The sequence below is a fragment of the Solea solea genome, chromosome 6 (genome assembly GCF_958295425.1).
Source record: "Solea solea chromosome 6, fSolSol10.1, whole genome shotgun sequence".
NCBI lineage: Eukaryota > Metazoa > Chordata > Actinopteri > Pleuronectiformes > Soleidae > Solea > Solea solea.
In genome coordinates this window covers 2183193-2208434 of record NC_081139.1, presented here as the reverse complement: position 1 = coordinate 2208434, position 25242 = coordinate 2183193, and the positions used below count along the sequence as shown (strand labels likewise).

General features: G+C 39.1%; 1 protein-coding gene and 3 long non-coding RNA genes across 4 annotated transcripts; 3 read left to right on the top strand and 1 right to left on the bottom strand.

The window, feature by feature from the left end:
• Positions 1–1098: 1098 nt before the first annotated feature.
• On the bottom strand, positions 1099–25242 carry LOC131460430 (von Willebrand factor A domain-containing protein 1-like). The gene is made up of 6 exons (XM_058630950.1): positions 25034–25242; positions 20131–20670; positions 19080–19358; positions 17070–17357; positions 1469–1744; positions 1099–1376 (listed from the first exon to the last, which is right to left on the bottom strand). The coding sequence occupies exons 1-6, from the start codon at positions 25125–25127 to the stop codon at positions 1351–1353; spliced, it is 1503 nt and encodes a 500-aa protein (XP_058486933.1). The 5' UTR covers positions 25128–25242; the 3' UTR covers positions 1099–1350.
• LOC131460468 (uncharacterized) lies at positions 3027–6952 on the top strand. Its single transcript, XR_009240390.1, has 3 exons — positions 3027–3466; positions 4924–4997; positions 5439–6952. It is a non-coding gene; the product is annotated as an uncharacterized LOC131460468 (long non-coding RNA).
• LOC131460465 (uncharacterized) lies at positions 7019–8791 on the top strand. The gene is made up of 3 exons (XR_009240387.1): positions 7019–7547; positions 7653–7726; positions 7838–8791. It is a non-coding gene; the product is annotated as an uncharacterized LOC131460465 (long non-coding RNA).
• On the top strand, positions 8854–13669 carry LOC131460464 (uncharacterized). Its single transcript, XR_009240386.1, has 6 exons — positions 8854–9341; positions 9447–9520; positions 9632–9658; positions 12085–13131; positions 13212–13383; positions 13477–13669. It is a non-coding gene; the product is annotated as an uncharacterized LOC131460464 (long non-coding RNA).

Here is a 25242-nt window from a genome sequence, read left to right as displayed (position 1 = left end):
CAGTCATGATGTCATTATCCTATCCTGAGAGGATTTTTATCAAATTAAAAAAGAAAACAACTTAAGATCAGAGGTGTATCACTGAAGTCCTGCTGCTTGAAGATAAATGCAAGAGATTAGAACTGACCAAATATTTACTAGAAAAACGTTGACGTTGACACACGTCAATTATTAGTTAACCCTTAGTGCTCATGCAGCACAATCTGTGGTAAATTGCCGTGGGAATAATACACAACTCCTTATATGGACATCCTGTGGGGGTGTGTTTATAGGTCACATATATGGGCTTTAAAAAAATGCTGATTTTTTCATCCTGTTGAGTCAAAGTTGTGATTCATTTTAAATCGTATTTTTAGTCGTGATATAAAGTAACGATAATTGTGCAGAAGTCACAAAAGTAGACATAAAAAAATGAACTTTGAACTGTGACGTATTTCCATATTTCACAAATTCAATCTGATTTTAAACTTTTTTTAGTACTTTTTTTTCATCAGATTGTCTGTAGGTTGTCCTGACTCTATATTGCACACTCTTATAGCCTCTGTATATGTTTAAACATTGTAATGGAGAAAACAGCAAAAATTCTCTGTTGTATTGTATAAAATGGGAAATCTCATCTTTGTTGATACTGGAAAGAAGAAGGTACTTTATAAGCTTCTTTTGAGGTTTTTACTGGCAATGCAAATACTCAATTGTATTTAACATTGTATTTAACTGTATCTGTACATTCATCATTTGATAACCGTGTATCTTTGAATAACCAAGCACTTTTTCAGCTGTGTCTATTTCCTATTTCCTATTTCAATTAATATTACCATACCCCCTCTTAATGGATTTGGGCATACTTAAAGACCTGAACTCATTCTAAACATTTATGTGAAGTAGCAGGATAAAAATGTGCTTTACCGCTTCTTTAAATAGAAATGTGTTTACAGTCTGACACCACTAGATGGCCCCATAAACAACCAAGTAACATAAAGAGTGCTACAGATTTGAATACAGATGTGTGTGTGTGTGTGTTCCCTTTCATTGCAAAAGAACAACAAACCCAATGCACATGGCCACAGTGTACTTATAATTATAAAAATCTCCTTATGAATTCAACTCATTTTATTTGCTTTAAAACACATTTAGTACATATATAATAACAGCAACGTGATATTTTCACTTGCATGAGGAAAAAAAGAAGTAAATGTGTTTTGCATTGTAAGGACAGAGAGCTGGAGTGAAGCGATAAAGCTTTTTCCGACATAATAATTTATTTCTACATAAAAACTAAACTACACTGAATAAATAACACTTCTGATGCATCCAGCACGATTTCATCCGTCCGTTATTCTGCAGACTCTCTCACTGTTTACCCCAGTGGCCGGAATCTAACAGAGAGCAGAGACAGAGAAACAGGGATTGAGCAGAATAGAAAATATTAATATTTAACAAATAGATGATAATAATGATATTAAGGAACCTGTGTGACTGTTTGCTGTGCAGCAGAATCCGTCACCTCGTCCCGAGCTGTACACTGGAGACACACACACTCGGCCGCTCTGGCCAAAGTGTGAGAGCCGCATTGAGTGAGACGTAGGAGACAGGAAGAAGGAGGATTTTGAGGCGGTTTTTGGGGAGTTTCCTTTCTCCCAGTTGAGCCAGTAGCCTTTCACTCCATCTCGATGGGCCTTCCACGCCACCTGCACCTCCTGACGCTCCAGTCGGGCGAGCTGGAGGTCGGCCAGTGCAGGCAGAGCTGGTCCGAAGAAAAAAAAGTTTTATTTAGTTTTGTAAAGCTGATTAAGAAAGTAGGAAACATTAAAACAGGAACTGTAATAAACACAAGACAAATTAGTACCGCAAGCGGTTCTGAATGGGTTCAAGCTCGAGGGCGGTGTCCCTGTGCAAAGTTAGAGGGTACTTCCTGTTTATAATGGCCAACTTCCTGTTGGGTGAAAGGCGTGTCTGTAAACATGTTCAGGGAAGTTCCCTTGACTCACATATCAAGTGTCGTGCAGATTGGACAATGTTAGACTTTACTTCCTGTTTCGGGAATTCTACTTCCTGTAGGGAGGTCATCTTTTACAGACATGTTCAGGGAGGGGTCTGAGGTCTCACATATCAAGTTTCAGCTGGATACAACAATCCCTGTTAGAGCAGCATCAAAAACTGTAAGTGTGATTCTGTCTGCTGTCACCAGGGGGCGCTGTTTTTAAAATGGAATATTTTCACATAGGCGATCATCATTCATCGCAAGTTTGGTTGAGATCGGACCTTCCATCACAAAGTTATAAGAGTTTTGTTGTGTGTTGCGAGAAATGCGATATTTTCGCCCACTTTGAACCACACGTTATTTCTCATCAATAAACACAATACAGACAGATGTGATCACTGTGGGCAGGAGGAATCCATTCATCACGTTACAACACAGTGTTAGAAATACCAAAGGGAGAGAGAAGTAATGAATTGATGAGGAATTGGAGTTGGTAGATGTATTGTGGAAGAACCGGAGTGAGTGTTACAAAATATAACTTCAGTTTCTTAAAACCACAAAGTTGATTGGGAGGATATAGGATGTGTGTGTGTGTGTGTGTGTGAATAGGTGTACGTACTGTATATGTATGCATATATAGGTTTTTTTTTGTGTTTTGTAGTATGCAGAAAAATTCTTGTCTGCTTGATTTTTTTTAAATGTTTTTAATGTTTCAAACTGTTTTTATTTCTATAGGCTACTTGATTTAAAAAAAAAATTGATTTAGTTTTAATTTCCAATGTATTTACTTGCTTCTGATATAAATAAATAATAATTTTATATATATATATATATATATATATATATATACAGTATATATATATATATATACATATATCATTATTATTTATTTTTACTTTTAAGTAATAGTTCAGTTAGATCAACATTCGATCCACACTCCATACCAGATGGTGGCGGTAATGCACCAAATCGTTGTTTGCCAACCGCCATAAAACCTCAGAAAAGAGGAGGAGGAGGAGGAAGAAGAAGAAGAAGAAGCAGCATAAAGCGGAGACTGATAATGATTGGTGACACACGACACACCTGCTCATCTTCACGCAGGTGTTTTTTAATCAGCTGATGACCGCTGATTGCTTCCTCCTGCTCTTCTTATTAAATCTAACTCCTCCCAACATTTCCGGGATGTCACTCTGAAGAGAAGCTGCACGAGCCGTGAAACGAAAAAAAAAAAAAGACGCGAAAAAAGTGTCGCTGCTTAGCTACTGAAACTGTTCCGGGAGGAGGGAACTTGTGGCGGTAATGCACCAACCGCCATAAAACCTCAAAAAATGAACGAGGGAACTTTAGAAAAAGAAGAGAAAAAGAAGAGAAAACTCCCGCGGCGTGACGTCAGACGCCGAAAAGGTGACCGCGTGCATCAGCTCCTCAGCGGCGCTCCAGGGTGGCGTGTTCGACCTGGTCCAGATTGGTGGCCCGTCCAGAATGGTGAGTAACTTTTGTCAAGTTATCTTAATGGTGACTCAGTTTGCTGAATCATTTGCTCAAACTTAGCTCAAAATGACCCTAACCTCAATATTTAAGCTGTGCCTCGTTTTGTTTGGTTACAGCAGTTAAATTATTGGTTTAAATGGGGCTGCAACTAATTTCTATTTTCATTAACCTGTGATTTATTTTCATGTTTGGTCCATGAAATGTTAAATGTTGTTCACTGTGACAAATTCAGTTATATTCTTAAATTATTTGGATTCAGTGATTGCTTAATTAGAGCAAATAAATGAGGAAATATTCACATTTAACAAAATAAAAACAAATCTGAAACTCAAACACCACTTAAACCAATCCATTATCAAAATAGACTACGTGTTTAAGTTCTATTGTTAATTGTATTAATTATGTTATTTAGTCTATAATTTTTTATTATCAATTTTAGTCTTTGTAGTTTTCTTAGTGTAATGCATTGTTAGTTCCACGTCCCCATGTTGTGGTGGGGGACCAGGTAAAGGGACGGACCGGAGAAGAGAGCCTGGCTCTGTGCAAGATAGTGTAGTTCTGTTACCTGTGAATAGACAAATAAAGTCTTGCTTATCTATCTCTCTATCTCTCTATCTCTCTCTCGTATATATAAAGTTTACATAGCTCATGCCATTCTGTATCCTGAGTTTTAGTAGCCCATATATTGATTTAACATAAATACCTTGTGTGTGTATGTATTCATTGCACTTTTATGTCCTGTTTAATGTCATTTGAAGCCCATGGTTATAATTATTTATAAATATGCAGTGTCATAATAACTACATCTCTGCGATTATAACAAACCAAACCGTTTGAAAATTGGTAGAAAATTGAGCAAGTTTTGGTTATTTAAAAAGTCCATGTACCACTACAACACATGCTATGGGTGAGCGAGCTGACTGTGGCAAGATGGCCGCCCTGTGCGGATGTTCGAACACTCATCTAACCTTTTTATTTATATATATATATATATATACATATGTATATATATGTATGTATGTGTATGTATATATATGTATGTATGTGTATATATATATATGTATGTATGTATGTGTATGTATATATATATATATATATATATGTATGTATGTATGTATGTATGTATGTAGCTGTGAATAGAGAAACAGTCTCGCTGTCCTGCCGAAACAGTGTCTTTTTGAAGAATTAACTTGCTCTTTGTAACCCGCAAAACCCACGGCCCTGGCACTACCTGTCTAGAAGTCAGGATTACACAAGTTAAAATGGCTGCTGTGCTATGTTAACTCACTGTTCCACTCATGGTCATTACTATTGAGTTTTTCACTGGAAAGACTTATTTGTTTTTTTTTTATTTTGAATGTTTAAAACCAGATTCAGGGTTATACATGTCTTTTTATAATTCTAAACTTTTATTGTAGTCATTAAAATACAAACTTTGTTTCTTTTTAAAGGAACAACCTGCTTCCTGCTCACAGAGACCTGGTCTGACCCGCCATATACAAAAGCCTGAGGCTGTCAAAAGAAGGTGAGTGACACCTTTAGACATAATTTACTACATTATTGAAAATGTTATGGCTTATTTTCATAATGTATTTAACTGATGGCAACATATCATATACATTTAATCACACATGTATAAGTTGTTTTTAAAGAGTGTGGCTGTATGAGGTACTGACATTTGTATACTTGAACTTAAAAGGCATTCCTTAAATCTTAATCAACTTTATTCTACATCACTTGTGATTATGTTAATTCCTTTGTTTCACTGTTAGAATAGAATTTGTGCTGGCAGCAATGTTTTCACTGAAAGTGAGTGTTTATATCTCAGGCTGGGTGAACCATGTCTGTACCTCATACAAACACCTTATCTAGTTATTTTACACCTGTAACAGTATGAACTTGAACATGGTCAAGGCTGGAGACTGGACTCAAACATTGTTTTGTTTGTCTGTTGTTTTCCCCACAGATTGATCTTCATGAAGATCGTCAAATAGTAAGGTGTGATGGTTTAATTCTGGGTGGCCGCCGTGTCCCCACTCTTTCTTGGCCGCTGTGCCTACATCTCTCTGCATTGTCCAACATGGCCACGTTCCTTCTATTCTCCTGCTTTCCGTCTGTCAGATAGCTGAGGGTTGTACATGGAGCATTTGCCACAGGTTGGTTTTGTATGTTCCGGTCCACTTTATTGGGTGGTCTGATCTGGTCCTTGTTGGTTATATTTTTGTGGAACTGCTGAGTGAGTGATTTGAAAGAGTGAGGTGACTGACGGAGTGTTTGAAATTCTCTCTCTTAATGAATGGGTTGTGTGTGTGACTGAGATGCCTGGATTGAATAGTTAAGATGGTGTGACAATATGATTATGTTCAGCAGTTCACATTAAAGTAGATCTGGTGTCTTGAAGGGCTTAGATGCTTGATAAGTTATAATGCACTAACATTTCCTTTTTAGGTCCATCTACAAAGGGTGAGTCCATATTTATTTATTTCTTCTCTGGGGGGGGGCTACCTTCTTGCCCTCCATGTGTGCCAGGGTTTGCAGAGTAGGGGAATAAACAAAAGAAAACTTGTTTTGTTGTGTTTTTTTCAAAGTGGCTGCTCACAGCTAACTACTGAGTTTACATGCAAAGGTAAGAACACGCCTCCACAGAGAGGCGTGTTCTTGCCTTGCCACTGTACTCTTAACCACTTTTTCTTTCCAACTGTTACGCAGGCCGCGGGCCATCGCTGTTCCGGCCGCCGTGTCGAACTGTCCTGGCCCTCCTCGGGCCTTTCCTCACTTCTAAAGGGAAAAAAAAATCCACTTGAACTGTTTTCATTAGCACTAAAATATAGTGATGTTGGAGGACCAGATCTTAAATGAGGTTTAAATAGATGTTGGAGTACAGTCAAAGCTAGATGGTAGGAATAAAGTTAATGTTGTGCCTTGTACGCTCTGTCACAAGGTTTAGACTTCTTGGCCGCTGTGCCTTTTTTTTTTTTGTCTCTTTTCCAACGTGGCCATTAATCTACCGTTAGCCCTAGAACGTTAAAATAGATCCTGGTGATCTACAAACATAGTACCTGGCTTTAGATGGCAGCCCTGCCATAGCCTTTGTATGGCCATACGTCCCTTAATGCAAGTAGGCCATGATCGCTAACTGTGCCCGCGCCTTCGTGAGCTACTTGTGTTCTTGTACGTGTGGCCTTGCGCGTATAGTCATGTTACATAGACAAACATGGGTGCCTTCCGCGTCCATGCACAGTAAGTGAACTAACCTGTACTTTTCTTCTAGCATCAGTCAAGAGGAGCACCGACATCCCTGCATGTCCATCTTAATTAGATTGCGTTTTAGTTAAGGTAAAATTTCAAATCTTAAGTAGTTTTTCTTTCTTGCTTGGCCGCCGTGCCATTACTATACCTGCTCTGACCTGAGTCTTCATTCTTCATGGCCACTGTGTCATGACTCTACTTGGTCTTTATGCCAGTCTATCATTTCTGATCTGTTTCCTACTATGTGTGTGTGTGTGTGTGTGTGTGTGAGTGTGAGTGTGAGTGTGAGTGTGTGTGTGTGTGTGTGTGTGTGTGTGTGTGTGTGTGTGTGTGTGTTGACTGACTTGGACTGACGTTAATCTGACCTTTGGACCAAGACTAACACTCCAGTAGACTTTACTGCACCAGAAAGGTGAACAAAATTGATGCTGCAAGACTGACAAGATGCACACCAATTAGACGACAAGCTAATTCAAATTCTTTCAAAAACAGGTCACATTTCTACCTTTCAGGTAAGTATTAAAGGCCTTTGTGCCGTCATGGCATGTGTCACTGTCTTTCTCTCGGTGTTCTGTCTGTCTCTCTCTTGCTGGTCTGTCTGTCCTGTGTATCTGTCTCTCTCTCTCTGTCTCTCTCTCTTGCTGTCTGTCTTGTGTGTGGGGTCTCTGTCTCTCTGCTTTAACTCTTGTTGAGCTATGCATTAAATGATTCCTCCAACTTGTCTCCATAACAGTAGTTTTCTCCCTGCAGACTTCCACCACCCACTGCTGCTGTTGCCTCTGCTAAAGGTAGCTGTATCCTGGTTGACTGCGTCTTCATGTGTTGGGTAAGAAGTGTCATTAGACGACTAACAATGTAAACACCTTTTAAATCACTTGTAGATGGTGATGGTGAACAGACACTTTTAAACTTTGTTTGTTTCTTTTTAAAGGAACAACCTGCTTCCTGCTCACAGAGACCTGGTCTGACCCGCCATATACAAAAGCCTGAGGCTGTCAAAAAAAGGTGAGTGACACCTTTAGACATAATTTACTTGAACATGTATGAACTTGATCATGGTCAAGGCTGGAGACTGGACTCAAACATTGTTTTGTTTGTCTGTTGTTTTCCCCCCAGATTGATCTTCATGAAGATCGTCAAAGAGTAGGTGTGATGGTTTAATTCTGGGTGGCCGCCGTGTCCCCACTCTTTCTTGGCTGCTGTGCCTACATCTCTCTGCATTGTCCAACATGGCCACGTTCTCTCTATTCTCCTGCTTTCCATCTGTCAAATAGCTGAAGGTTGTACATGGAGCATTTGCCACAGGTTGGTTTTGTATGTTCCTGTCCACTTTGTTGGGTGGTCTGTAAATCTGAATGGGTTGTGTGTGACTGAGATGCCTGGATTGAATAGTCAAGATGGTCTGAGAATAGGATTATGTTGGAGTACAGTCAAAGCTAGATGGTAGGAATAAAGTTAATGTTGTGCCTTGTACGCTCTGTCACAAGGTTTAGACTTCTTGGCCGCTGGGCCTTTCTTTTTTTCTCTTTTCCAACGTGGCCATTAATCTACCGTTAGCCCTAGAACGTTAAAATAGATCCTGGTGATCTACAAACATAGTACCTGGCTTTAGATGGCAGCCCTGCCATAGCCTTTGTATGGCCATACGTCCCTTAATGCAAGTAGGCCATGATCGCTAACTGTGCCCGCGCCTTCGTGAGCTACTTGTGTTCTTGTACGTGTGGCCTTGCGCGTATAGTCATGTTACATAGACAAACATGGGTGCCTTCCGCGTCCATGCACAGTAAGTGAACTAACCTGTACTTTTCTTCTAGCATCAGTCAAGAGGAGCACCGACATCCCTGCATGTCCATCTTAATTAGATTGCGTTTTTAGTTAAAGTAAAATTTCAAATGTTAAGTAGTTTTTCTTTCTTGCTTGGCCGCCGTGCCATTACTATACCTGCTCTGACCTGAGTCTTCATTCTTCATGGCCACTGTGTCATGACTCTACTTGGTCTTTATGCCAGTCTATCATTTCTGATCTGTTTCCTTCTAAGTTTTCGTGTGTGTGTGTGTGTGTGTGTGTGTGTGTGAGAGTGTGTGAGTGTGTGAGTGTGTGAGTGTGTGAGTGTGTGTGTGAGTGAGTGAGTGAGTTGGACTGACGTTAATCTGACCTTTGGACCAAGACTAACACTCCAGTAGACTTTACTGCACCAGAAAGGTGAACAAAATTTATGCTGCAAGACTGACAAGATGCACACCAATTAGACGACAAGCTAATTCAAATTCTTTCAAAAACAGGTCACATTTCTACCTTTCAGGTAAGTATTAAAGGCCTTTGTGCCGTCATGGCATGTGTCACTGTCTTTCTCTCGGTGTTCTGTCTGTCTCTCTCTTGCTGGTCTGTCTGTCCTGTGTATCTGTCTCTCTCTCTCTGTCTCTCTCTCTTGCTGTCTGTCTATCTTGTGTGTCGGGTCTCTGTCTCTCTGCTTTAACTCTTATTGAGCTATGCATTAAATGATTCCTCCAACTTGTCTCCATAACAGTAGTTTTCTCCCTGCAGACTTCCACCACCCACTGCTGCTGTTGCCTCTGCTAAAGGTAGCTGTATCCTGGTTGACTGCGTCTTCATGTGTTGGGTAAGAAGTGTCATTAGACGACTAACAATGTAAACACCTTTTAAATCACTTGTAGATGGTGATGGTGAACAGACACTTTTAAACTTTGTTTGTTTCTTTTTAAAGGAACAACCTGCTTCCTGCTCACAGAGACCTGGTCTGACCCGCCATATACAAAAGCCTGAGGCTGTCAAAAAAAGGTGAGTGACACCTTTAGACATAATTTACTTGAACATGTATGAACTTGATCATGGTCAAGGCTGGAGACTGGACTCAAACATTGTTTTGTTTGTCTGTTGTTTTCCCCCCAGATTGATCTTCATGAAGATCGTCAAAGAGTAGGTGTGATGGTTTAATTCTGGGTGGCCGCTGTGTCCCCACTCTTTCTTTCTCTCTGCATTGTCCAACATGGCCACGTTCTCTCTATTCTCCTGCTTTCCATCTGTCAAATAGCTGAAGGTTGTACATGGAGCATTTGCCACAGGTTGGTTTTGTATGTTCCTGTCCACTTTGTTGGGTGGTCTGTAAATCTGAATGGGTTGTGTGTGACTGAGATGCCTGGATTGAATAGTCAAGATGGTCTGAGAATAGGATTATGTTGGAGTACAGTCAAAGCTAGATGGTAGGAATAAAGTTAATGTTGAGCCTTGTACGCTCTGTCACAAGGTTTAGACTTCTTGGCCGCTGGGCCTTTCTTTTTTTCTCTTTTCCAACGTGGCCATTAATCTACCGTTAGCCCTAGAACGTTAAAATAGATCCTGGTGATCTACAAACATAGTACCTGGCTTTAGATGGCAGCTGTGCCATAGCCTTAGTATGGCCATACGTCCCTTAATGCAAGTAGGCCATGATCGCTAACTGTGCCCGCGCCTTCGTGAGCTACTTGTGTTCTTGTACGTGTGGCCTTGCGCGTATAGTCATGTTACATAGACAAACATGGGTGCCTTCCGCGTCCATGCACAGTAAGTGAACTAACCTGTACTTTTCTTCTAGCATCAGTCAAGAGGAGCACCGACATCCCTGCATGTCCATCTTAATTAGATTGCGTTTTTAGTTACAGTAAAACTTCAAATGTTAAGTAGTTATTCTTTCTTGCTTGGCCGCCGTGCCATTACTATACCTGCTCTGACCTGAGTCTTCATTCTTCATGACCACTGTGTCATGACTCTACTTGGTCTTGGTCTTTATGCCAGTCTATCATTTCTGATCTGGTTTTCCTACTAAGTTTTCCTGGTTGAGTGTGTGTGTGTGTTGACTCTCGCTGGTCTGTCTGTCCTGTGTGTCTTTGTCTCTGTCTGTCTCGTGTATGGTCTCCGCCTGTCTCGTGTCTGTCTGTCCTGTGTGTCTTATTTAGTCACTTTTTAGTCTCAACTTAAATGGATGATTTTAAAGTAGATTAGTTAGAGGCGTCTGATTTCTGCAGGAAATGATGGTACCTTACTTTGAAATGGCTTGAATTTAAAAGTTTAATTTGGTCTTGAATCTCAGATATCATAGTTGTAACTTGGACTGTTGACAAACGTGGAAGCTGATGAATCGTGTAGTAAATGCATCAAAGTTTACTGTAGTTTGTTTAAAGTTCTTTCAAAGTCTGCAAAAATGTAGTAATTGATTTTGATGAGCTAGACCAGGTCTTCCTTTATTCTCAGCTGGTAATTGCTTTGATAAGATAACTGCTTCCTGATTTGATTATGAAGCTAAACTTTTAATGCAAGTGTAGTCACATTAGATTGGATGTGTTATTCAGCCCATGGATAATGTTATGATATACTTTAAATCTGGCATTTGTTGGCACACTTTTGATATCCATTTAAGTCTTAAACTTAACGCACTGCCATCAGCCTTTGTAGTCGCTAACTGAAATCGAGTTAAATTTTAATGCCGACTTGTCTCACTCTGCCAAGTTTATTTCCCTCTAAAGGAGTTGAACCTTTTTGTGTTCATAGTCTTTTAGCGCGTCATGTTGGGAGGCCTCCCAGCAGGGGATCTTTATCGTCCCCTGCAGAACTATGCGTTACTCGTCTTAGGGATGCAGGGCTATCCTGCAAAGTTTCTTTCAAAAACTAGATTGTAGGTTTCAGGATTAGAGCGCGTTTCTTTTCTTTAGGAGGACACAAACCTGGCAGAGAGACAACTCGGATTATTTAAGTGAAAGTTGCGCCAAATGTTCAAACTTTTTATCTTTCGATACGATGACTTGAAATAAAACCTTTATTCTGTGGGCTGAATTCAGACAGAATTTGGCTTCATGTTAAAGACTGTTGTGCAGCTGCAGCTTTTTAATTTATTTTTGGTTATTTGATTTGTTTCTTGGATTGACTCGATGTCTGGAGCTTTGTGGTTAACAGTGATCATGTAAACGTGTAAACACAAGTGATCTTTTGCCTCTTATTTGCGAAGCTGGCAGCTGGTTGAAATGATAGGACTTTGTCTTGCCCAAAGTGGGATTTTTGATAGATCATAGGGTTAACACCTCACCATACACTCGCTACTTCAGTGAACAAGTGTCTGTAGTCCGTTATTATCCATGACTTTCTTTCAAATTTCATAATTTAGGCAGTTTGTAGAGTCATTAGGAAGATGCTTAATCCCAATGTCTTGGTTGGTTGCATGAGAAACTTCTATCTCTTAGATGTGTTGGCGAAGTTCCTCCTCTGATTTTTGTAGACTTGCCCTAAAGTTTCTCCCCGCTTTAACTCTTGTTGAGCTTTGCATTAAATGATTCCTCCAACTTGTCTCCATATCAATTGTTTTCTCCCTGCAGACTTCCACCACCCACTGCTGCTGTTGCCTCTGCTAAAGGTAGCTGTATCCTGGTTCACTGCGTCTTCATGTGTTTGGTAAGAAGTGTCATTAGACTACTAACAATGTAAACACCTTTTAAATGCTTGATCTAATTTACCCAAATGGTTCATCAGTTTAGGACAGAAAATCATTGAATTTGACATTGTTGGGGTCAGTAATCTGACCTCTAAATGTTTGGGAAACATGCAAAAGATCGCAAGCTCTCTGCATGACCCAACAGCATCGATGTTTGAGTTATTTCATTGCTCAATTTTTAAATCAGTCAAGATTTTATGAGCTGGGTCTTCTTCACACAACAGAGAACAAGGTAAATTGAGTCGACTCGTAACATGGCAAGGCAGTTCGTCCTTCCCCTTCTTCTCTTTGTGTGAGGAAATCTGGCCACGGATCCTGACTGAGTGGCATACCATGACTGTGCAGTTTCCAAAATCAGATAAGGATCCATCTGATTTTGTGACTCAGCTTGTCATGATATGCATTAATTTTCCTCTGAAACAAAGGATTGGAATGGACAGGTTTGTAGTGTAAATCACATCACATGTAGATGGTGAAGCATTTGTTTAAATTGGAGTCAAGCATTTTTAAGTGTCTGCTTTGTCAATATTCTGGTGCCACGTCTTGCTAAACACACGAGAAGCTCTGAATTGTGAAACTGCTGCCTCTTGCAGATGTTACAACAGCAATGGCTGCTGAAAGGCTGCAGGGAGAGAACAGGAGATCTGAGGACAGGAACGTGGAATTGATTTCATGCTTAGCAAAATGAGGGTTTCAGCAGAGGACCTTTTTGTGGCGAGGCTACGGAATCAGAAGGAACGTTTGTCTGGGCAACTGTGAGATTTACAGTTTTTCATGCAGTTAACCAAGACATTGGGGTTAGCATCATCCCAAATGGCTGGTGAAGATTGCTTGTTACTGTCAGTGTAGGACAGGAAAGGCAGGTTTAAGTTAGGGAGGGCATCCATCGGTGAGCTCTGACTGGATGTGAGGACCTGTCACACTTGACCAGGTGAGCTACCTGAAGATTTGTCATTTGTTTACTTTTTTTTTCTTTTCTTGTGACTTATCAAATTCTTCCTTGTGTTGAAGAGATGAAGGCTGCAGCACATTCCTGGATCAGAGGACTCCATGTTGGACACCACGACCTGGAGAAGTCCCGTCCTGGATGGCTGTGGTGATGACCTAGCCCAAGAAGAACCGAACCTTCTACGACGAGGACTTCGCCCAAAATGAACCGACCTTTTCCACGGGATGTCTTCAGGTACGTTCTTTCAGATGGTACTCGATATGCTTAATCCATATTTACTTAATACTAAGGTGTGCTGACTCTTATTTATTTTATTTTTTTTGTTAGATGTTGGACCCTGCTACGTCACTCTGCCCAACAGGACATGGTCACCGAGATTTTTTTAAACATTTTTTAAATGGACTTTAAGTGTGGTGATGCATCACCACACTAAAATACAGACACTGCTACTTTCAGCCTGTGATGTTAGACATTGAAAACTTGTATTTATTGCCTTCTTTATATCAAGTAAAACTTTTGTTCTTAACTTTATGGTTGACTTGTATTTTTTCAGTGATTCTGTGATGAGTTTTTTTGACAAGTTAGTGCTTTGAACTTAAAGATGTGTAATTCTTTTAAAACGAATTGCACTGATCTGTTACTGACACTGCTCCAAGTGTTCGGTTGATCTTAACCAGAAGACTCAAACCCTATATGGATTTGTACAAGGTTTTAAAGGGAATATAATAAATTGGACTCTAAACCCGGATAAGTTGATTGTACTTAAACCATTTGTATCAAGTGATTGCCTCAAATGGTTTAAGTTATTGACAGTAGAGAAAATTAATTTGTTCAAGTACAGTCAACTTAAATGTACATAATCAGAATTAAATTTTTTTTAAGTTACATACACTTAAATGGTTTAAGTAAGTATAGTGGAGTCTACTTAAAAGTACAGTAATCAAAACTTAATATTATAAGTCAAATACATTTTTTTTATTTAAAATATATATTTGGAACAAGAAAATTCCAATTAAATTATTTGTCAATGACCACACAATGCAGTACATTATATTTATTTTATTTAGACACGACAAAGCAACACATATGTATTAACAATGATGCTGTGTGAAATACCAGATGAAGATCCAAAATAACAGGAAGACCTTGTTTTCATAAAATTATGAAAATGCCAACAATTACAACAGTAAAGCCAAACAAGAGGCACATTGCCTGAGATAGGTTGGTAAGTGCTTCGATTACAAGGCTGCCCTCAAGGATGATCCCCACTCTTGAGGGGTTAACTTGTGGTGATGCTGGGCTTGCTTGCCTTGCAGTGCTGGTGTCCTCATAGCAGAGGATTCCCACAGGAATGTCCACCGATTCTCCCTCATTAAGATTCTATGGTGCGAGAAACGAGACAAAAGGAAGATATTCAGGTTAATAGCAGTTTGTCTGCAATCAGCTGTGTGGTCTTCATAAATATTATGATTTTCATAATTCAGATAGGAGAATGGAAAAACTGAGTCCACACACCAATCAAAAAACTTTACTCACTGAACTGCTCTTAAAAAACATAGTGAGAATGACTGGAAGTCCTCTCAGGCATCTAATGGCTGTTGGCTCAGTGCTCTGCAAAGGGATATAACATAAGAAATATATCTTATATCAGTTTATTTATTCATGTAGAGATGTACCACAAGGAAAGGTGGGATAATAAGTTTTTGTAATATGTATGAACTAATCATCTATATCATTACAAGAAAAAACAGAAATATCAACCCACCGTTGTCTGTTGTACTAGGTCAGTCTTGCCTATCCGACCTGTCTTCATCTTGAAGATTTCCATCAAGCTTGGACACCAACCATCAAGAACACCGAAGAACTCTTTAAGATTTCTACCAACAACCCTAGTATCTGAAAAATATGAAATAACTTCAGTTTTGATATTCAAAGGGCTCAATTCTTGCATAAGTCCCAAGTTTTAGCCTATAATGTTTATGCTGCAAGACTGGCAAGATGCACACCAATTAGGCAACAAGCAAATTAGAATTCTTTCAAAAACAGGTAAAATTTATAATGTCTTCTCACAGATGGCAGGGCAGTACTTGCATTTCCAAGGCATTTTAATACTGCTTTAAACAAACAGAAGGGCAAATGAGGCTAATGTTAAAAGTGGGCAATAAAAGTTTTTCAAAACTACATCGTATCATTTGAATTTGACACTACTGTTGCTAAACTGTATGTAGAAAACACACAAGTAGAGAGACCTCCTCCAAAATTGTCACAATTGTCCAATGCTATAAAATGATCTATAAGTCAACCTCAAATGTACACGTTTCAAACTAGAAATGTTCCAGCAGTTTCTAATACTTCAATAGAGAAAACAACTCACCTCATTCAGGCAGAAATGGTATCCTCTTTACAGCAGTCAAATGTCCTTTCAAAGCGTCCAAACTTGATAAAGACAAAAGTGCAAAGACCTTAAATTGCTCTGTGTAAATTAGAAAATGGCGCAACTTTCTCCGTAGCCGCCAACGGAAAAGCACAGACTTGTCTTGAGTTTTGAGCCAATCACAACAGGGCAGCACTGTGGTCTGAGGTAAAACTTGATAGTTTAAGTTTGTTAAACTTACAATAAATATGGCTAATGCATAAAACTACTACTTTGCTTTAAAATGCCTTATTTTAACTACAGATGTATTTTTACTATTTTATTTCATCTGGCTTTTAATTTTATCTTCTAATTTTGTCTTTACCATTTTACACTTAAAGGTTTTATTTTTCTATTATGGAAAGCACTTTGTAGAGTTGTTTTGAAAAGTGCTGTTATTAGAACAGTGTTGCAGTACCATTAACACCAGCAGCCGCACATGCAATGCCAATATTTCTGATTGTCTGAGCCTCAGATAGGTGATGTGATGAATCACAGCCAGATAATGCTCCACACATAGTGCAGGAAAATATTCAGCAGTTAAATAAAACACCGAAGTGTGAGGCACAGATGTACAAGATGTTTCCCAAAGTAAAGATCAGACTTGGGACAACCAAGCGGTCGTCACTTTGAAATAATAATAATAAAAAAAAATGTGCTCGTCGTAGCCTTAAAATAAGCCTTTTAAATGTACTTAAGGCAGGGGCCTTGTCACCATTTTGTGCCACCATCCATGTTTCTACAGCAGCCTGCTGTGGGAGCTTACTACATGAATGTAGATCCTGTAAATCCTTTCTGGCATGTGAAGGCCACCATAGTTCCCTGTCCTTTGTTTGTTACAATGTAGTCCAGTGGTGGTAGCTGGTCTCATCTCAGGCCCAGTTATTTAGACATGTACAAATGAAAATGGTCTATATCGCCGAGCAAATGACACAAAATGACCAGCTATTTGTCGACTTGTGAGACTTCCCTCACAAAATCCACACAGGACTGAGGCAAAAAAAGGCTCAAGTGTCTTGTCTTGTATGTCTCTTCAATGTTAACAATCAAAAAGTGGTTTCTGCCCTTTCAGACAGTTCCTCCAATCATCGTACTGAAGCCCAGCGTCCTCGCCCGCTTCCATTGAATCTGAGAGAAGCTGAGCTTCTCTGGAAGTGACATTTTTTTGCTGCATTTGTCCAATCAGAACAGTTGAAGCTGAGCTTCGTGTGGTTTTAATGCTTAAGGCTGCTACGGGAATACGAAAATCACGTAAGGCGATCCGTCGACCGAGATAAAACAGCTGATTCTGCAATAAACTAGTGACACGTTCTAATCGCGTTCTTTTAACATTAATATGTAAATACTAGACAGAAAATATTTGACAACATTTTCCCTTATTGTCTGACCATTAGATGTCACAAGTTCTTCCACACTTTAAATCAAAGAGAGCAGAATTATAGGTAACAACCAATGACATATACTCAAACATCACACACAAACATGGTATGTCAAACTGTTAGCTTACCCTCTTCAGTGCCGTCCTGAGTGCACGCCTTCACTGACATGGCCACTTCTTTTCCGTCCACGTGCAGAGCGCTGACAGTGACCAGGTATTGAGAGCCTCGCTTCAGGCCAGTGAGTAAGGTAGAGTTTACCCGGCCGTGGAACGACACTTTCCGGACATCTCCACTTGGAATAACTCCGTACTCCACCGTGTATCTCCGGACCCGAGTCAGCTGCAAGGGACCCCAGCTTACATGGATCTGATGAGGCCCGGAGTCTGACACGACGACCACCGCTGGGCTTAAAACACCTGAGGGAAAACCCCAGAAGAAGGGACACGGATGAGGTTCTGAGAGAATGCAGAGCTTGACGTTAGGACTGAACGGTTTTATATAAATATCTATGTGCTAATTATTCTGACTGAAACTGTGATATGATTCATAATATAAGAGTAACATATTTTAAATGATAACTGGGTGATATTCGTGCAGATCTTCAGATGTTTTCTTCAGTCTGTAGAATATGACGCATATAGGGACAATATTTCATATAAAATGGCCATTTGGCACCAAGCATCATATGACCAATGTGATGACTTTAAGAGGAAGAGGGGATGGACAACAATGGCATCTGAGGTATTACACTTATTTTAGTGTTAGTTTTAGAATTAAACTTGTTGTGTTGGGTTTGTCAGTCCTATGAAGAAAACCTGAGGTAACTTCATCGCTCACATTTTCATTTGTTGACACTCCCTACTTTTGTACACGCAGAGGTTCCCTTCACTATAATCACGCTTAAAACGTAAAGTCTGACCACGGCATTAGAGTAAAACAGATACACTGCAGAAACCCTAAACCCTTGTTTTGTAAACCCAGCTTTACAAAACAACTTATAACAACTTTACTTATAAATGTGCAGATATGGGCTCTTGTGTGTCTGTATAGAATAAAACAACCCGCTTGTCAAGTGCTTGACAAGCGGGTTGACAAACGATTTCGATCATCAAATCTGTAATAGCTTTCGCTGAAGACAATGGAAATGTGAGCGTTCACAATTCAACGGGCAAACAACATGTACTGAGGCAGTGACTGAAACCTCCATACCTGGAAAGGACCACAGAACGAGACTGTGTAAGCTTTTGAATTTAAACAAATGTCTGTAGCATTTAAACCATTATTAAAATGAGTTCACACGTGAAACGTCTGTTATTAGGTGACTGAAAATCCCCTGTGGATACACAGCAACGCTCCCTCAGTCAAGTCTGATAGTATTGCTTGATATAATCCCATTTTCTGATAAAGGAGCTGCAGAATTTAAATAATTAGGGCCCAAACACAAGTGTGAGGAACCTAGTCTGGTCATGGTCACACAAAAGTTGGGGAATCGGTACAAAATTTGTCGCGTTTGTCGGGCTTACTCCAATTTTTTTGAAGAAAATGGTCACATTTTTTTATTTTTTTCTATCGTGTCTCAGTCTCACATAGTAGTTCTGATTTAAACCAAACTTGGTAAACTTGATTCATGATTCCAAACAAATTTCTAATGTACTTTTATTAGGTCCGACCACCCATAAGTCGGCCATTTTGGAAAAACAAAAATGGCTAGTCTATGCATTTGAACAAACTTGTCCTAGCCCGTTTGAGCTAGCCGCGCCAGACTCAGTCCTTATGTTCTAGAGAAGTTAATGATTAAAAGTTATTTAAAAAAAAATCTCTACGTCAAAAGGCGTGGCCTCAGCGCTCCGACAAAGTTGACGTTAAAATGGCAGGAAAACTACTTTAAAATTCCACTTTTTGAAAGCTTTAACGTAAACAGGACTATATGAAATGACTCAGTCATCGGATATGACGAGTTGCGCCTTATCATGACTGCGTGTTACATTGTTTCTGTTCATGAAGACCAAACACAGGCAGATTAATAACAATAAAAACAATAACAGTTGCATACAGCAGCTTTAAGAATGACCTCTTGGGTTAACAGAGTGATAGAAACCCACACATGCATTTGAAGGGGAAATCTGAATCAATCTTACCAGGAAGTGTGATGAAAGTAACAGAGAGTGTGTTAAACAGCCTCTGATTGGACTCCGGACGGAGAGATGCTGTGTACGTGGTATCAGGCTGGAGGTTAATCAGCTCCACAGAGCTGGAGTCACCAGAGAGGGTGCGTCTGCTCTCAGGGTCTGTTGTTGACATGGAGTTATACTGGAGCTCATAATAACCGCTATCTGTTCTCAGAATAGGGCGCCACTGCAGCACAGCACTGTGGGAAGTCAAGTGGACCACATCCAGTCGCTCTGCACGAATAATCTCTAGAGATAAGACGAGATGAGAGGACACAGGATACAGAGTTAAGAGGAGATGAAATATAGACGATGAAGCAAATAAATCTGCAGTAATTCACATTTTCTGTCTAAAAATAATGTTCCTGACATCTGCCACTGAGCTCTTGTGTTGCTAAGCACTGACTCCTCCGGTTTCCATGACTTCACAGGACATTACACTGACTTACTCTGACTGTAGGAGCCATGTCTCATTTTTATTTGTGAGTTTTCTCCCCCAACCACTAGGGGGTTGTATTTCACTTCTTATTTTGCCTGAGGCTGACACCGGTCCTGGGTCAGGCTGGGTTATTTGAGTCACCTGTCACTTTACTCAGCAAACAGTTTTCTACTGTGCTCCAGTTTAAGTTTTGTTTTTGATTTGTTTATTGGAAATATTTGAAAGATGCACGATTAATGGATGTAAAGGTTTTCCTTTAATTAAAAACAATTCCTGTGAGATTTGTGTCCCCAAAAGAAAGAACCCTAACCTCTTTAAAAAAGTAACTTAGTAACTTTTGAGAACATTTTAAACTTTACTTTAACTTGAGTACATTTATAGACCAGTGCTTTTACTTACTAAATACATATAACCTATCAAAAATAGTCTTTCTATCTCTGCCTCACCCTTACCATATCCCCAATCTTTTCTAATTCTAACCCTACTAGCTGCTAAAATGTCCTCACATTTAAATCAAAATGTGTCCTCATGGCCTAATATTGACACACACACACAGACACACACAGACACACAGACACATACTGATGATGGCATTCCTCAGATCTTCTGTGATGATGTCAACGTCATCAATGTCCACGGCGTAGAGGTGGGACTCCAGAGGAGGAGTCACTGCGCGCTGTAACACCTGGTAGTTGCCATGAACCGTGGACACGATTAGCACAGACACTCCTCGTGCCTTCAGCTCCTTTATGGGCCCGTCCACGTCTCCAGGCTGCACGCCGTCCGTCAGCCACAACAACACCTTCGGCACGTCCTCCTCTGCCTCTGTCAGGAGCTGCCGAGCCACCCTGAGCGCCGCCACAGTGTTGGTATCTCCCTGCAGGTGTCGGACCCGCCGCACGGCTTTCTGCAGACTTTCCTGATCATTGTGGACGTGCAGGCCAAACTCCAGTTTGGGGCTGGTGCCCACCTGCAGCAGTGAGACTCTCACATGACCGCGGCCGAGAGAGAAGGGGCGGAGCAGCTCGGCCGTGAAACGCAGCAGGCGCGAGAACTCGTAGTTTGCTAAACTTCCTGAAGAGTCCAGCAGGAGGACAATGTCCCCTTCACAGCACGTCAACACTGTGGACAGAAGGAAAAACAGGACATTTTAACATACTCGTTATTTACACGTTTATTAACCATTAGTGCTCACGCGGCACAGATCTGTGCCGCAGATGCACCCATGGTAAATTGCTGTGGGAATAATACTCCTTATATGGACATATATATTATATATCCTGGGTGTGTGTGTTTATAGGTCACATATTCAATTGAATTTGTATAGTCTCCTGATGTGTTGAGTCAAAATTATGATTCATTTTTAGTACTTTATTCTCATATTAAGACTTTATTCTTGCAATATTACGACTTTATTCTCATAATATTACAACTTTATTCTCATATTATGTCTTTATTCGCGTAATATTGCGACTTTATTCTCATAATACGACTTTATTCTTGCAATATTGTGACTTTATTCTCATATTATGACTTTATTCTCATAATATTATGACTTTATTCTCATATTATGTCTTTATTCTCATATTATGTCTTTATTCGCGTAATATTGCGACTTTATTCTCATAATACGACTTTATTCTTGCAATATTGTGACTTTATTCTCATATTATGACTTTATTCTCATAATATTATGACTTTATTCTCATATTATGTCTTTATTCTCATATTACGTCTTTATTCTCGTAATATTCCGACTTTATTTTTTGAAAGATTAAATATTTTTTAAGGTAACAGGAAAACCTCAACCTAAAGATAGGAAAGCCTGCCTAAAATTGGCAGCAAAAATCACAGCAATAAGCAGAAAGAAAGTGATTTTTTTCTGGTAACTCTGTCATTTGATCCAACTGTGTGCTGAGAAGCAAGTTTTTAAAAACCAGTTTAACCATGGTGACTTATTAGGTGTACTTTGTACTGTAGGCATGACTACACTCAGTCGTATATTAAGAAAAGTTCACTCATTTGAGGGAATCAAAGACAGGACTGATGTCATGAACGTCACAGATGCAGTTATCGCCCATCGATTTATAACAGGTATATGATGTGTCTCATAAATACGACTGAAGCCACGGTGTGTATGCACATGCAAATGCAAATGCATAACAAAATATACTGCATTTGTGAGAATTCATGGAGCTACGGCAGATGATTAATGACGGCGAGGAACCAAATGGTCTCAGGAGTCGATTTATCACACGAAAGCAGGGTGAGATTTAGACCGTAGATTATAAAATGGCACATAAAAAAGAGGAAACAGCAAGAGAGAGAAAGAACAAGCAAAGAGCTCCACACTTGAATGAACACACGCTGGTTTCTCCATCTCACCCATCATCTTTCCTCAGAGTCAATTTTGAAGTGAAAAAGTCGTCTTATACTGGAATGGAACCAGATATTCTCACTCGCCTGTTTCTCTTCACCAACAATTCCTTTTTTTTGTTGCCATATCTGATACCATAATATATTATAACTCACTCACACAGTGACATTCATTCTTAGATTTACAGTAGAACCAGATTAAACACGACAAGAGAGTCAGTAATTCTCTGTTCGTCTTTTCCTCTTGCAGTTCCTCTGCATATTTAATCGCAGCCAAATACGCCATAATCATTAAAAATTCATACAGAGGCGAAAAATTAAGTGTAGCAGGAAAATAAACAGGCAGGGAGGAGAAAAATCAGAACAAGAAACATCAGATAACATCTTAGTGGAGAAATACAGTGTAAATAAATACATACAGTATATACTGTACTACACGAAGTATGAGATGAGTAATGCATCACCAATTATTTTGTAGAACTGCGTCTGGTACATTTGCATAAAAAAGACACTGAATAAATAAAGTTGAAGAATTATTTGATTTAAATTAAGATGCCAAATAATATATACAAGATAATGATCTAGATCATGCAATCTTTTGTCGTGAAAACCTAACTTAATGGAGGCCCTGATAAATGAACAGGAAGAAAGAGCGATGCAAACAATTGTGAAATTGTGGAGGATTTTCTCCATTTTGCATTCTCCAAAAGAGATTTTGACTTTGTTTTATCGTAAAGCTGTTACTTTAACCCGTGTTTTATGTCTTTTAATTTACTTTTATTTGTTCTGGCTTTCGCCTCCTGTGAGCTTTTATTTATTCTTCTGTACAGCACTTTGATCCACTGTGGCTGTTTTAAACACAGCTGGATTGGACTGGATGAGGATGTGCATGCATACGTGTATGAAGAAGAAGGTTTGAGCACATCATCATTAATGTTGTGCCATGAAGGCTCAACATCAGACAGACAGATAGTAAACTATAGACTCTCTGTCCACAGGCTACTTGGAAATTCTTTAAATGGTTTCAGATTTCTATCTGAAAAATGAAACTGCAAATTAATTAAAAAAAGAAATTCCATGCATTCCAGTTCTGTTTTTTTTTTTTTTTTTTTTTAGGGATCACTTTCTTAGCTAAAGTCTAAATATTTTCTTTTAATTTGCCCGGTGCCACTTCTTCTACGTCAAAGCCTGCATTTAGTGCCTCTTGACCCCCCAAAATACAGTAATGAATCTGCTCCTGGAAGAAGAATTAAACACTTGTTGTTGAAATCCTCCTCCAACAGTCCAGGAAGTGCTGCCGATGTTTTACAGACAAATTCATTTAGTGATGGTTGAATCAGGACGTGGTGAGATGAGGTTAAAAAGTGTTTTAGAATCAAATTACGGATAATTGCACATGAAGTGCCCATAAAATGCATTTGAATTTTCAGCAAAACATAATTGTTTTGCATTCATAAAGAGAGAAATGCCCTCACTGATATGTTTCATCAATGAAAATCATGAGTAATGCGATCATGTGTCAACAGCACAGAGCAAATATTTAATATTTAACAGTAATATTAATTTAAGAGTCTGTGTTTTGTGTGTAAAATTATAATCTGCAATGCAAATGAAGCCAATCTGTGTAAGGAAAGAAGTGGATTTGAAGCATAAAGAAGATTTATACTGAAATGCAAGTACTTCAAACACTGTGCAGGATAATACTTGAATACAGGACAAACCATGATTATGATGCAGTGAAAAGATAAAAGATATAAACATTTTTTATTGTGGTTGTTATTACAGATCTTTATATTGATTAGCTCGTAAATATGACAAATCGTCTGTTATCGCTGCATCTCCAATCATTAACTCCACCTTGTGACAACTTGTTCAAACCAGACGGAGGAATCAGTCACAGCCTGTGGATTCTTATTAAACATCAGGGACGAGGATTTCACGTCTCACTGTTGTGGGATCTGACTCCACAGAGGAATTACTGTTAACTGGAAGGAATTGTCCCACATTACAACATAAACATTAGGTTGATCATGAAGAACTTCCACTATCTGTACAATTGTTAAGTGGGAAAATCGTTGTTGTATCGCGATATCACTGTGTTTGACAGGCAATTTACTACCCTCTCAAGTCCTTAGAGGACAAATATGTTCACTTCCAAAACAATAATAAAAACATTCGAGATTTTTTTTTTCTGAGTAACTCCCTTAAATCACTTCAGAAAAAAAATACTTGTTTTCCATATAACAAATTGTGTGTCATATCATCAGGTAGTCTGATGTTACTGGTATATAAAGGGTTAGAATCCTGATAAGTATTCAATATTATATGGTTTTCATCAGGACTGAAGTTGATCAAAATATTTAACTCAAAATAGCAGAAAACAATATGAATATGTTATACTTTTTTTTAGCACTTTTTGGAAGTGGACACTTTTGTCCTTAATGACTTAAGAGGGCAGTACATTTTACATTTGATGCTACACAAAAACTAATCAAAGTCAATATTTTTGGCTAATCTATGTGTATATATGTATATATATATATTTCCATGTATACATATATAAGTATTCTGTTGATCTATTAGAAAAAAAGTCATGTTTGATTATTTTGAAATCCAAAATCTGTCAAGCGAGAGACTTTCTTACAACAACAAAATGATGACCAGATGAAGAAGGAAAATTTGCCCAAAAATGTCCATGGTGACACCTCAGGGTTAATTTAGATTTTTACATTTATCACAATGATATGTATGTATGTGTGTATGTACATACACACATACATACAAATATTATATAAACTAATTTAAGGCATTATACAGTTATTGCACAAGATGATAAGAATCAGGTTCCTCCTGTCAAAGGGAAACTTACTGATGGTCCCTTAAAGAAGGAAATTTATCGACGGTCCCTAAATGAAAGCCCTGTAATCAGGTGTTCGCACGTCTGTCCAACCTAAAACTAACTTCACTGCAGTCAGATGCCGTGGATGTTCAAATCGCAATCAAATAATCTTCTTTTCCTGAGGGATTAAGTCAAGATTGTTTTTTATTAAAATGTATAATTGCACCTGTGTTGTTAAAGTTTCGCTCTGTGTGTGTGATGTAAACTCACCTGTGGCAGCAGCAGCAGGTACAGAAACCTGCGCGCTGCTGCTGCGCCTCGACGTCGCCCACAAAAACACGCAGTGAAGTAAAAAAGTCCGCATCCTTTGAGGCAACTTCAAAAACCGCGAGTGTTGTTAAAAACCGACATCGAGTCCATGACGCTGATCACAGAGAATCAGTCACTGTGTCCTCTCTCTTCTCTTCTCTTCTCTTCTC

Excerpts from the sequence above, each read along its gene's own strand:
- LOC131460430 (XM_058630950.1), bottom strand. The coding sequence starts at position 25,127 with ATGCGGACTTTTTTACTTCACTGCGTGTTTTTGTGGGCGACGTCGAGG. Across the intron at positions 1,745-17,069 it reads TCAGGACGGCACTGAAGAGG|CTCTGCCTGCACTGGCCGAC; the intron begins GTAAGCTAACAG and ends TCTTCGGACCAG. Across the intron at positions 1,377-1,468 it reads CACAGCAAACAGTCACACAG|ATTCCGGCCACTGGGGTAAA; the intron begins GTTCCTTAATAT and ends GCTCTCTGTTAG.